This window comes from Mya arenaria, chromosome 15, assembly GCF_026914265.1.
Source record: "Mya arenaria isolate MELC-2E11 chromosome 15, ASM2691426v1".
NCBI lineage: Eukaryota > Metazoa > Mollusca > Bivalvia > Myida > Myidae > Mya > Mya arenaria.
In genome coordinates this window covers 10685938-10700066 of record NC_069136.1, presented here as the reverse complement: position 1 = coordinate 10700066, position 14129 = coordinate 10685938, and the positions used below count along the sequence as shown (strand labels likewise).

Genomic DNA, 14129 nt, shown 5'->3' with positions numbered 1-14129 from the left:
TAAACTATGAAAATAATTGAGTGTCTTTTTCAGTAATATTATGTATACAATTTATTTATACAAAAATGTCCAATAAAATAAGATCAATAAAACACTATTAACGTATTAAATGCCGCTGGTTAAGATTCCGTCAGTTCGATGCTGATGTTTTTGTTGGAGTAACCTATTCAACTTATAACGATTGTACTAGTTTTACTAAACATACCTACTATTATCCCCGCAAATCGAAAGTCAGATCAATTATTCTTACATAGCTTATACTATTTTAAGAACATCGACATTGAATCTTAATCTACTATCACAGTTACTACAACACCGGCTCATTACACTTAATAACCTATCTATTTAATCTTTAAATCACGTAATTAAAGTCAAAAAGGAGAATCACCATTGTGACCGATAAGCTCGAGTAGATCAACTTCACTTCAACAAATGCATATTTCAAGTGGTAATGTGTATGATTCTGAACCCAAAGACTCCAACCAAAAACACAGAGCACAATATCCAATGGTATAAATGCTGTCTCGTATGACCTTTGTAACCGAGTTTAGTTTAAAGGTAGAAGTTATTTAATGCATAAAAATACATAAAAACAACACATATTATACATCTAACAGCGTCGGGATTGAAGAGATAGATGAAAGCTAATGTTATTTATCCTCATGTTTCTAAAAATGTGGGCAAATAAATATTGTTAACAGTATAAGTAAAAAAATACAAATTAAAAATGGCATTTCAGATGTTGTGGAATTATGTTACCTTTCATTATCAATAGATCAGCTTAAGGTAATGATAAAAGGCAACATGCGTTTACACATGTTTATTACCATGTTTAATGTTCTTGTTGATAACACGTTTTTATTATAATCATAATAATCGTCGAAGGCAAATAAATACAAAACAAAATGTTCTTATTTTTATTCCTTGTTAGTTATTTTCACATTACGATTGACGAAACCTACTGGGCATATCAGTTATCGATATCGATACATTTGCAACTTCCCTCTACACAGTGTGGGGCCTTGTCTTGGTCGTGACACCGGATGGCGCTGCAGTCACCAGATGGGCCACAAGCTGAAATGTGGAAATGATTTCCCTAAAACGCTCGCAGATTACATATATTGGACCTCTGATTTTATCGCTGCTTTTTTAAACTGAGGACACAGTTTAAATTTACTCTTTTTTATATGCATACCTATTTACCTATAACGCACACAAGAAAGCAATGACTTGTCAGATAGATCTTATTAATATCAATATATTATACGAAATAACGAAAAATATGACCCCCATAAAATCAGTACCCAGGGATCATTTTTTGTCAGAAAAATACCCTTTACACATGGATAAGAGACCCCCCTCATCCAAATTAAGATAATGACCTCTATAGGTTTTTGACCATGCGTTCAAACTTCCATATTAAGAAATAAACCCCAGAGAAATATATAGCATGATAATTATCATTATTATGATGATGATCATTCTGCTGCTACAGCAACTAGTGTTTCTGCTTTTCTGCTGCTGCTGCTGCTGCTGCTGCTGCTGCTGATGATGATGATGATGATGATGATGAGGATGATGTATCAATTATTCAACATAGATGATCAGGGGGTCAATTTTAGATATAGAAAAATCATCCCCGGGGTCATTCATTGATGTAGATGTTTTTTATTCATCATCATTACTATATGACATTGTTATTTTTATGTTTCACCGGCTAATTCAAACATTATAAAACAGCAAAAAGGGATAAAACTTATTTCATACAAACCTACACAAATATCAAAGATTCGTGTTTTCACTATTTTACTATTATGTAATAGTGTGGGCTTGTTCGAGTATATATGGCAAGAGAAATATATAGAAACAATAATATGTGTTCATTTTTGAAGAACATTTTGAAGATTTACCTGTGAGTGCGCCGCAGGTGCAATAACCATGGCAGCTGCCGTTATCACAATCCCCCCTCGGCCATTCGCAGGTGATGTGACTGTCAAGGTGGGTGCAGGCCGTCTCGGCACAGTCAGCTAGCGTCTGGCATGGTTCGCCAACACTGATGGCTGTAAAATTAATAGTGGACAATTGTGACGGATTGAATTATGGTACCATTGACACTATTTGCCTATACGGACACATGCTGTCCCAGTATGGTCGGCTATCATTTGGCACGTGGGCGTTTGTTAGGGATTGAATAACGTAAGCATTGAAATTGGTTCTTAACATGGATGTGGACCGTTTGGGCAGTCAGCTTTCGTAATGCAGGGTTCGCTATCATAGCTGTGAAATACGGATTATTTGCATTTTATAATGCGAGTTGATAAAATTTAGAAACATATCAATGCTACGACGATACCCATTGGGCGCCCCTCACGCAAAGTTTTGATAGCTGATAACGTAGCTGTCATTTCTATTTCCGGCTCGAGGTGAAATTCTCAAAGATTTATTTGGTAAGTTTAATTTCTCGTGTTTAAGTGCAAACATTTTATGAACACCCCTCGTTGAATGTTTTTTTGAATATGATAGCAAAACAAACGTGAATTAACATTCGATTTAAAACAGTTTTTAAAGAGAAAGTGGTGCATATTAAATCAATCACCAATCACTGTAAGAGACCAGTCAGATTCGCCTTAAGACAGGTAGTGTTCCAGAAATAAGTTAAGACATTTTAGGCAGGTTGAAAAACAAAAATATTCGTTAATTGTTGTGTGAATTGTCCGGAATGTTCGAAATCCAAATTCATACTCTTAAAAAACATATTAGATAGATGACATAACATCGAATTTAAGTTCGAGCTGTTTTCGTCTGTAATTTGTTTTGTACGAAAGCAAATTCTCAAACAGTCAGCTTCAAGTTAAATAAAACGTTTGAAAAATAGTATTACCATTTCTCCAATAAACATTATGTTTGGTTTATTACAAAAAATATATTTATCTAAACATATTCAAACTTTTTTTTATTAGTTTTGGTTCAAAAGTGATGAGTTTAGTTTTGATCAATGGGAAGTAACTACACTTGATTTTAAAAAAGTAGTTATTACAGTTGATAGTACATAGTATTTTTTTTCAAAGTCACTCACGGACAAATCATTTCGAATTTTCTATTTAAAATGTAATAAAACAAGTTTTTCGACTCTACTAGCTGGAAATATTGTTTGTTTATGATGGTTTTGCAAGGAGCAAAAACACCTTAATAAGATATGACGACATCAGCGAAAATGGGTCCGTTGGAGAAAAACGTGCATGCCCCATACAAAGACACACTTTACTACTTTTACATATATTCGTAAAGGTTCTTAAATTATATTTTTTTTCTTCAAATTTTACCCGTTGTTTTGAGATCCTATCTCCCGGTTAAAACTTATTTTATTTCATATCTCAATATGTCTCATTTTCGCAGACGTCTTCACATAATAATACTTTCAACATACCGATTAATCCACAGAAAACAAGTGCGACAATACAGGTTCTCATGTTGGTCGGTCTAGATATCTCAGACGTATGCCCTAAAGGTTTAAATCTTGTACAATTTATAGTTGAACTGAACTAGGCCGGTTTTATGTAATCCTCAACACGGGAGTAGCTCACATGTCACGATTTAAGCAAAAATAGGCTTTGCAGAGATAAGCAACTCTGCAGTGTTCTACATTACAGTTGTACTATTAATGTATAATCTGCAATGGCACAAGTGAAGAAATTAAAATTCGTCCATAGGAAAATAATTTATCTCTTTAATTGTGAGTGTTCTACATTGCAAATCTATATGTACTACAGAGTCCCCATGCTATCAAGAAATAAAGTGACGCTCTTATTCAAAATTAATACATACACATGTACAGCATACATCAATTTTGACTGATAAAGCTTTATTTCTTACTGAATAATGCACTTATGGAAAATATTAATTATTGATAACACGATTGTAACCGCGTATTTGATAGCAGAAAGCGCAAAAATATTAAATGATTGGTGAATGTTAAAATATTTACTGTGGTCTACTATAGTCTCATTACGTAGAAATACCTTGTTTTATGCTCATTTCAAATTGAACTCGGTATACTTCATAAAAACCATTGTTTTCGACATTTATTCATCCTTTATGAAATATTAAAACAATATTATTAATTCTGGTAAAGCTTTTTTGGGAGTAAGAGTACATCTTGAACAATTTGAAAAAAAATAATCACTTTAATTGCTATCCTAGTATGCCAATACTTTTAAATTTGATGACAATTTTACTCCTAAATTACAAAATGTGTTGTTTTGATATTATTTATTTTTACACTTTCAGTGGAATACAACTATTATAACATATAGTTGTAGATTTATTGAAGTGATTTATTTGAATTTATATTTATCTCCAACATTTCCCCTTCAGGCGTTTGCGACAATCCAATAAAATTCCCAGAAATACGCGATCCTTGCATTATGCTGAAATTTGATTCATACAACTCTTTGTCATGGACTGGAAATGGAACATCAAAGGTAATGCACTTACCCAGAGGATTTGGAAAAACTGCAACTTTGTTGTCTAGATTCCATCACTGACACAGGAACATAATCGATAATCCTGTGAAAACATTTTGCCAAGCCTTGTTTCTTGGGTGGCTGTCTCACCAGACAAGTCAATATCCTGCCTTTTCCGAATCACTTACAGTCTAAGGGTACCTATATGCTCAACCTTTCCCCTCCCTGGACTATTGTTACAACAGCTTGATTAAGTGATGTGAATGTATATGCAGGATGATACATCATAACACGTCAGTTATTTGTTTTAAGTATCAATCAATTTGGAGCTTTTTACATACTAGATCTTTATTTAGCTTTGGCAAGGATGGTGACAATATCTGGTGGGATACATTGAGTGTACAGGGAAAATACACACCAGAACTTTTCCCTAATGCAAAAAATGATAACTCTTTGTCAGTCTACATGACTTTTACCAATACTGCATTTTTGAAACTAATTTATTATTTTTAACTTAATTATTCCTATAAACTTTGTAAAATATATTGTCTCTTTACATTTTGATTTTTAGTTTAGTTGGACATTTCAGAATAGATAGCTTTATATAATATATAGCATACATGTACCTTATTTCTCTTTATTGGCCTTGGAAAAGCGCTATTTGGTAAAGATACATTTTGATCGTTTGCTACAGGTTCTAATATTTAAAATATACGTCTGATATACATTCTATGAACTTGTTGTATTAAGCCTCTTTGAACCTATTTTTCTTTTTTTAGCTAGCCAATCATTTATTTCGCCAAACAACAACCTAATGCAGGCATTTGAGACACAGAAAGATGGCTCCTATCTGTGCAATGCTGATACGAAGACCGACTTGAAAGGGGGAATAACTCTTGAGACGTGGAATCTGCAGTATACAGCGTACCAGACAGATATCACCAGGTTCAGTGAATATGGTAATGGGACTTTAACAGTTATTATTAGATTTCAGTTGCTTGGTTTTGGTATTCGATATGCAACAGAATATATTTTGTCCGGAATTGAAGAGTATGTGTCCTCATTGTGTAAACATTTGATCAATTGTTAGATTTAAGAACGTTGTTAACTGGCTCGATGTAAACTTTCAAATATTCAATACTCTGAAAGTTTAACACACATGTGATCTGTGGTACTTAACACGAATATCTAGCAAACTGATTCAGCAAAGATTGTTTTACCCAAGTTTATCAGCCCTCCATGAAATGTTTCACCTTTGAAAGTTAACAAAGATGCCGTTAACAACGTTACTTATTCTAACAAAGTTCTGAACAATCGGCACATTGTCAATCAAACTCTGTTGCGATGTACGTTTTTGTCTTATCATATAAAGACTCAAACCATTTTCGTAAGCAAACATAGAATAACTACAAGGCGTGTGTTAATCCAAGGAAACAATCATACTATTTTTTTTCAGATGTTACAGAATGTAACGCCGATGCGTTTAAAGGTTTTACCGCTGAAATGATAGTTGAAACTATCTTGGCTGCTACTGTGGATTCTGCTTTTCTTGTTTACATGTTAAGTCGTGGAAGATCAAGAATAGGTTACATTCAACTATGAAAATAATTGATTGCCTTTGTTAAAAGGGTTTACCGCTGAAATGATCGTTGGGACTATCTTGGCTTCTATTGTGGATATTGATTTCCTTGTATACATGTTAAGTCGTCGATGATCAAGAATAGGTTACATTCAACTATGAAAATAATTGCAACCCTTTTTCAATATATGATATCTACAATTTATTAATACAAAAATGTCCAATAAAATAAGATTAATGAAACACTGTTGACGTATTAAATGCCGCTGGTTAAGTTTCCTTCAGTTTGATGCTGATGTTTTTGTTGGAGTAACCTATTCAACTTATAACGAGTGTGCTAGAGTTACTAAACATACCTACTACTATCCCCGCCAATCGAAAGTCAGATCAATTATTCTTTTATCGCTTATATTATTTTTAGAGCACCGGCATTTAATCTTAACCTCATTTCACAGTTTCTAATACACTTGCTCAATACACTTAATAACCATTATTTTAGTCTTAAAAACGTAAATAAAGTCAAGGGTCTTAGGGATCACCTTTGGGGCCATTTCGCTCGAGAAGACCCACTTAACTTCAACAAATGCATATTTCAAGGGTAAATGAGTATGCTTCTGAACCCAAAAGCTCCAACCAAATACACAGAGCACGATTTTCATTGGTATAAATGTTGTCTCGTTTGATCTTTGTAACCGAGTTTAGTTTAAAGGTAGAAGTTATTAAATGCATGAAAATACATAAAAACAACACATATTATACATCTAACAGCGTCGGGATTGAAGAGATAGATGAAAGCTAATGTTATTACTTCTCTCCTGTTTCTAAAAATGTGGGCAAATAAATAATGTTAACAGTATAAGTAAAAAATTACAAAAATAAAAATGGCATTTCAGATATTGTGGAATTGTGTTACCTTTCATTATCAATAGATCAGCTTAAGGTTAAAATAAAAGGCAACATGCGTTTACACATGTTTATTACCATGTTTAATGTTCTTGTTGATAATACGTTTTTATTATAATCATAACAATCGTCGAAGGCAAATAAATACAAAACAAAATGTTCTTATTTTTATACCTTGTTAGTTATTTTCAAATTACAATTGACGAAACCTACTGGGCATATCAGTTATCGATATCGATACATTTGCAACTTCTCTCTACACAGTGTGGGGCCTTGTCTTGGTCGTGACATCGGATGGCGCTGCAGTCACCAGATGGGCCACAAGCTGAAATGTGGAAATGATTTCCCTTAAACGCTCGCAGATTACATATATTGGACCTCTGGTTTTATCGCTGCTTTTTTTAAACTGAGGACACAGTTTAAATTGACTCTTTTTTATATGCATACCTATTTACCTATAACGCACACAATTGATTTGTCAGATGGATCTTATTAATATCAATATGGACGAAATAACGAAAAAAATGATCCCCATAAAAACAGTACCCGGGGATCATTTTAGTCAGAAAAATTACCCTTTACACATAGACCCCCTCGTCCAAATTAAGATAATGACGTCTATAGGTTTTTGACCCTGCGTTCAAACTTCCATATTAAGAAATAAATTCCAGAGAAATATATAGCATGATGATTATCATTATTATGATGATGATCATTCTGCTGCTACAGCAACTAGTATTTCTGCTGTTTTTGCTGCTGTTGCTGATGATGATGCTGTATCAATTTTTCAACATAGGTGATCAGGGGATCAATTTTAGATATAGAAAAAATCATCCCCGCGGTCATTCATTGATGTAGATGATTTTTCATCATAACTATATGACATTGTCGTTTTTATGTTTCACCGGCTGATTCAAACATTATAAAACGGCAAAAAGGGACAAAACCTATTTCATACAAACCTACACAAATATCACAGATTCGCGTTTTTACAATTATGTAATAGTGTGTGCTTGTTCGAGTATATATGGCAAGAGAAATATATAGAAACAATAATATGTATTCATTTTTGAAGAACATTTTGAAGATTTACCTGTGAGTGCGCCGCAGGTGCAATAGCCATGGCAGTTGCCGTTATCACAATCCCCCTTCGGCCATTCGCAGGTGATGTGACTGTCAAGATGGGTGCAGGCCGTCTCTGCACAGTCAGCTAGCGTCTGGCATGGTTCGCCAACACTGATGGCTGTAAAATTAATAGTGAACAATTGTGACGGATTGAATTATGGTACCATTGACAATATTTGCCTATACGGACACACGCTGTCCCAGTATGGTCGGCTATTATCTGGCACGTGGGCGTTTGTTAGGGATTGAATAACGTAAGCATTGAAATTGGTTCTTAACATGGATGTGAACCGTTTCAACTCTACTAGTTGGAAATATTTTTTTGTTTATGATGTTTTTGAAAGTAGCAAACACACCTTAATAATATATAACGACATCAGCGAAAATGGGTCCGTTGGAGACTTACGTGCATGCCCTATACAAAGACAAACTTTGCTATTACATAGTTTCGTAAAAGTTCTTAAATTATTAATTTTTCTTCAAATTTTACCCGTTGTTTGAAAATCCTATCTCCCGATTAAAACTTATATTATTTCATATCTCAATATGTCTCAATTTCAAAGACGACTTTACATTATAATAATTTCAACAAACCGATTAATCCACAGAAAACAAGTGCGACAATAGAGGTTCTCATGTTGGTCGGTCTAGATATCTCAGACGTATGCCCTAAAGGTTTGATTCATGTACAATTTATAGCTGAACTGAACTAGGCCGGTTTTATGTAACCTTCAACACGAGAGTAGCTCACATGTCACGATTAGTCTAAAATAATAGACGTGTTTTACGAGATTCTTCCAATACATAACGTCTAAACGGGAATGTGCAAAAACGGGGGTGTTTTAAAAATATTGAAATTGTTTTAAGTGAAGTATTTTATGGTTGAAATTGATCATAAAGAGTTATATTCATATTTTACCATGTAAGTGAAATGTTATTTTGCACTGAACAAGCATTTAATGCATTAAAACAAGTCGTTTACCTTTCCAATCAAAGCGCTGAAAGCGCTGCATGAACAGGGTTTTATACGGGTTATCACCCTTATGATTCACGATCATGTGTGTATTAATAAGGTGCTGATATGTTGTACAGTGAATCTAAGAGTCCCCGTGTAAAACAACTACATGGGCCGCCCCAGGTTTATTGAAGCATGATGGTAAATGAAAAAAAAATATATTTTAATGACAATAAAAATTATGTCGCTGTGTAAGAAGGCAAACAAGGATGGAGAATGTAACTAATCCAAGCAGAACTCCATCATATGGTGTTACATATGAGTATATATATACTAATCAAACTTTACTCATTAGAAAGAGTTTGCACATGTTTGCCTTGTTATTCACAAAACAACTTCGAAAATACAACATATTAAAGAGAAAATAGTTCCTTAATTAAAATGATGAAAAAATTGATTTCAAACAATTGAAGATGAATCACCTAAAAAAGTTATTAAGTCCTCGATATTTTCTCATATTTACACCAAACCAGCAAAAAAAGAAATCGATTCATTTCAATAAAATTCCATTTTCAAAAATGAATGCACAAACATCCGACTATACGTACACTATAAAAAGTGTAAATATATATATATATATAAAACAAAGTTAGCATAAAATCTTTAATTTCAAAACTTTTTTCCTTCATTGTCTATATGGTCAGCAACACTCTTCTATTTCTATATCGTCAGGTAATTCGTCAGCACTTTAGTACGTGCCTGTCATGCGTGCGTTTGTTATTCCCACGTGGCCTATCGCGTGATGTTTTTAGCAGGGAAACTGTGTGATCATTGAGATCAATGAGACCATTGTTGCTTTCTAGGTCATTCCAGGTTTTAAGATGAGAATACATTTGCAATTCCTAAGCGAGGGTGGGTCTATATGTCCAGGTTACCATATGTAGCAGTTTGATAGTTCAAACAACAAACACAGTGTTCTTCAATATCTCTATATTCAACATTATCGAATGTAGATATAATATCGGAGCGTCCTGAAAATATAAATATAAACAATCATAACGTCATCTTAGTGCAATAACGTAATAACTGCATATAAAAAATAGAAGCAGATATTGAGTTCTTGCACTAAGGTGACGATAAGATAATGAATAATAACATGTTTATAAGTTAACATCGTGAACAGTCTAATATCTTATATGATTAAATCGTGTGCAGTGGCAGATTAAATTAAATGGCTCAAGCATATAAAACACACATATAATACAAGCGATTACAACAACAACAACAACAACACAGTACATCATAAAACAAAACGTTGGCATGGAACTTACTGATTTATAGATCAAACACCTCTACTCCCTCGTACTCCCATGGTGACTTCTGTTATCCATGCATGTTATCATATGTAACCAAACCCACATATATTAGTATATGGAAAGGGGCTAAGAGAATATCACGGTACTGTCATTCTCGTTTTAAATACAAAATCTGCTGATGTCGTGAAAATACATGACACAACTAAATAAATGCAGCTAAATGAAATAATGATCATTCCAATCCATTGCTAAACCAAGACAAACACAAAAGACTACAAATGCAAATCAATACTAACCATCAGAACATCAGATTCCAAGTAAAATAATCAAGTTTTCTAAAACAAAGTAAAACACATCAATACTAACCATCAGAACATCAGATTCCAAGTAAAACAATCAAGTTTTCTAAAACAAAGTAAAACACACATCTCTGTAGACTTCAACTGTGCACGACAATCAATCAAGCTTGAGATTTCCCGCTTCTTCTTTACAAAGGCAAGGGAGACAAATCTGATAAACTTACTGCATTATCTCATTACAGGATTATCTCTCTTCGACTGTAAATTCACTTGGCATCATCATTGTGTCACGTGATTGAATGATGCGCTTTGAGTGGATAGTAATTCTTTGTTTACGTTTCGATGTTCATTCATTGTTTGGCGCAGGGATACTACTTTAATGTTATCTTTATCTCAGTTCAACAGATTAAATTATTTAATAGATATTGCGTTATGATTGCTTCATGCTTTGTCAAATCTACCTCGGTTATTGGAAACCTAGCTTGCAATTTATATTGTCTGCACTTTCTCAAACTATATTTTTGGTGGTAAATCGGCTGGCGACATTTGTTACTATTAATAGGAATTTTATGTTGTGAGTGTCGAGTTTGTGGCTACACTGAACAGGGTTGAAAACAACCCTGTTCAATAAAACGAAAGTTGACTGACACAGACAACAATTATGCGAAGGGGAACAACTCGATACAATCGTAATAACTCGACCTCCTCCGACAAAGCTTCGAGATAGACCTCGTTATACAATCGTAACAACTCGGCCAATGGCCGAAATGTTCCGAGCGATTTAAAACTGTGCCCTAAAGCCTTACAGGTGCCCTTCATGTATATATCGTTATGTTTTGACAGAATGAAATGAAGAAAAGCCGCCAAACTCAGTATTATAAGTTGGATATTTAATTTTTGTGTACGGAACTAATATGAAATAACATTATCTGGTAATATTTCTTGTTTTTATGATATTTTATAGACGCTATATGCTTTAACCCGGAATCCTGATCGGAACAACAACCCACTTTTGATACTAAACAATTTGTATGTGAAGGATTTGCCATATCAAAAATCTAAAAAAAAAATCCGTCAACGTACAATTATTTGGACTAATGTCAAGATATGACCAACAGAAGCCTGTGCAGAGATAAGCAACTCGACAGTGTCCTACTTTGCAGTTATAATATTATTAATGTATAGTCTGCAATGCCATAAGTGAAGAAATTAAAAATTCGTACATAGGAAAATAATGTACCTCTTTGATTGTGATTGTTCTACATTGCAAATCTACATGTATTACATAGCCCCCATACTATCAGTGAACACATTAACAATTCGTATATTGGAAAATAATAATTACTTTAATTGCGATAATAGTATTCCAATACAAAATTTGTTGACATTTTTCACTCCTAAATCAAACAAAAATGTGTTGTTTTGATGTACATGTATATATATATATTTTTTATTTTTCATATCAAAAGCTTTTGAATTTAAAATAAATTTGGCTGAACAATTTAATTGAAAAATGAAAAAGACAAAGAGCCATAACTTTTTCACAAATTGGCGGGTTTATAAAAAATATATACGTATGTAATTTGTATTTGCGTAAGCGTTAAAGCTGCACTCTCACAGATATACCATTTATACAACTTTTTTATATTTTGTCTTAGAAAGAGCAATTTTTGCTTATATATCTGCAAAACAATGATCTAATATTGCTGACAAAAATCAGACCGTAGAATTTTATATTTCCGTTCGAAAATTAATGTTTTATGGCTTACTAACGGTTTAGGAAAAATGCATAAAACATCCATTTTCGAACTTAAAAATAAAAATCTGCGATCTAATTTTTTGTCATCATTCTTATATAACTGGTTTCCATGGATTTTCACAAAAATTGGCTCGTTTCAAGACAAAATAAAAATAAAAAAAACTTGTCAAAACGTTCAATCTGTGAGCATGCAGCTTTCAAACCATTTGTCGCATGATTAGACAATATTATTTTTATCATTGTTATTGCTTGGTTTATTCATATTTATTTACATTTCCATTGTTTATTAACCATCTCCCCGGATATCGTTCAATATACACTTAATTTACTGATACTATCTATATCATTAATGATCATTATATAAAACTTAAAAACAGTACACACTGAGATACATCAGTGGAATTTTAACCCTATTTATTTACCTTTAATTTAATATCGTGTCAAACGGCTTCAGTTCAAACAGATGGAGATATGCTTATGTACTAAAAATAATTGTGGCTCTAACTTAAATGGTAAAACAATGGAATGTGCCATTAACATAACAGCCATACAGTTTGTAAGTTACTATTTAGTAAGTGTACGGAACTAATATGAAATAACATTATCTGGTAATATTTCTTGTTTTTATGATATTTTATAGACGCTATATGCTTTAACCCGGAATCCTGATCGGAACAACAACCCACTTTTGATACTAAACAATTTGTATGTGAAGGATTTGCCATATCAAAAATCTAAAAAAAAAATCCGTCAACGTACAATTATTTGGACTAATGTCAAGATATGACCAACAGAAGCCTGTGCAGAGATAAGCAACTCGACAGTGTCCTACTTTGCAGTTATAATATTATTAATGTATAGTCTGCAATGCCATAAGTGAAGAAATTAAAAATTCGTACATAGGAAAATAATGTACCTCTTTGATTGTGATTGTTCTACATTGCAAATCTACATGTATTACATAGCCCCCATACTATCAGTGAACACATTAACAATTCGTATATTGGAAAATAATAATTACTTTAATTGCGATAATAGTATTCCAATACAAAATTTGTTGACATTTTTCACTCCTAAATCAAACAAAAATGTGTTGTTTTGATGTACATGTATATATATATATTTTTTATTTTTCATATCAAAAGCTTTTGAATTTAAAATAAATTTGGCTGAACAATTTAATTGAAAAATGAAAAAGACAAAGAGCCATAACTTTTTCACAAATTGGCGGGTTTATAAAAAATATATACGTATGTAATTTGTATTTGCGTAAGCGTTAAAGCTGCACTCTCACAGATATACCATTTATACAACTTTTTTATATTTTGTCTTAGAAAGAGCAATTTTTGCTTATATATCTGCAAAACAATGATCTAATATTGCTGACAAAAATCAGACCGTAGAATTTTATATTTCCGTTCGAAAATTAATGTTTTATGGCTTACTAACGGTTTAGGAAAAATGCATAAAACATCCATTTTCGAACTTAAAAATAAAAATCTGCGATCTAATTTTTTGTCATCATTCTTATATAACTGGTTTCCATGGATTTTCACAAAAATTGGCTCGTTTCAAGACAAAATAAAAATAAAAAAAACTTGTCAAAACGTTCAATCTGTGAGCATGCAGCTTTCAAACCATTTGTCGCATGATTAGACAATATTATTTTTATCATTGTTATTGCTTGGTTTATTCATATTTATTTACATTTCCATTGTTTATTAACCATC

At 32.8% G+C, this 14129-nt stretch overlaps 2 protein-coding genes across 2 annotated transcripts; both read right to left on the bottom strand.

Moving 5' to 3' along the window:
• Positions 1-903: 903 nt before the first annotated feature.
• LOC128218717 (serine protease inhibitor Cvsi-2-like) lies at positions 904-3514 on the bottom strand. The gene is made up of 3 exons (XM_052926404.1): positions 3428-3514; positions 1911-2060; positions 904-1074 (listed from the first exon to the last, which is right to left on the bottom strand). Exons 1-3 carry the CDS (start codon positions 3468-3470, stop codon positions 971-973), a joined length of 297 nt encoding a protein of 98 aa, XP_052782364.1. The 5' UTR covers positions 3471-3514; the 3' UTR covers positions 904-970.
• A 3652-nt stretch (positions 3515-7166) lies between these two features.
• Positions 7167-8722, bottom strand: LOC128220196 (uncharacterized). The gene is made up of 3 exons (XM_052928477.1): positions 8665-8722; positions 8039-8188; positions 7167-7270 (listed from the first exon to the last, which is right to left on the bottom strand). Exons 1-3 carry the CDS (start codon positions 8705-8707, stop codon positions 7167-7169), a joined length of 297 nt encoding a protein of 98 aa, XP_052784437.1. The 5' UTR covers positions 8708-8722.
• Between the last annotated feature and the right edge of the window lie 5407 nt (positions 8723-14129).

Bases quoted from the DNA above. Each gene is read 5' to 3' on its own strand.
- LOC128218717 (XM_052926404.1), bottom strand. From the start codon at position 3,470: ATGAGAACCTGTATTGTCGCACTTGTTTTCTGTGGATTAATCG. The intron at 2,061-3,427 runs GTATGTTGAAAG...TTAATTTTACAG, and splicing joins TGTTTTCTGTGGATTAATCG to CCATCAGTGTTGGCGAACCA. The intron at 1,075-1,910 runs GTAAATCTTCAA...TCCACATTTCAG, and splicing joins CACCTGCGGCGCACTCACAG to CTTGTGGCCCATCTGGTGAC.
- LOC128220196 (XM_052928477.1), bottom strand. From the start codon at position 8,707: ATGAGAACCTCTATTGTCGCACTTGTTTTCTGTGGATTAATCG. The intron at 8,189-8,664 runs GTTTGTTGAAAT...TTAATTTTACAG, and splicing joins TGTTTTCTGTGGATTAATCG to CCATCAGTGTTGGCGAACCA. The intron at 7,271-8,038 runs GTAAATCTTCAA...TCCACATTTCAG, and splicing joins CACCTGCGGCGCACTCACAG to CTTGTGGCCCATCTGGTGAC.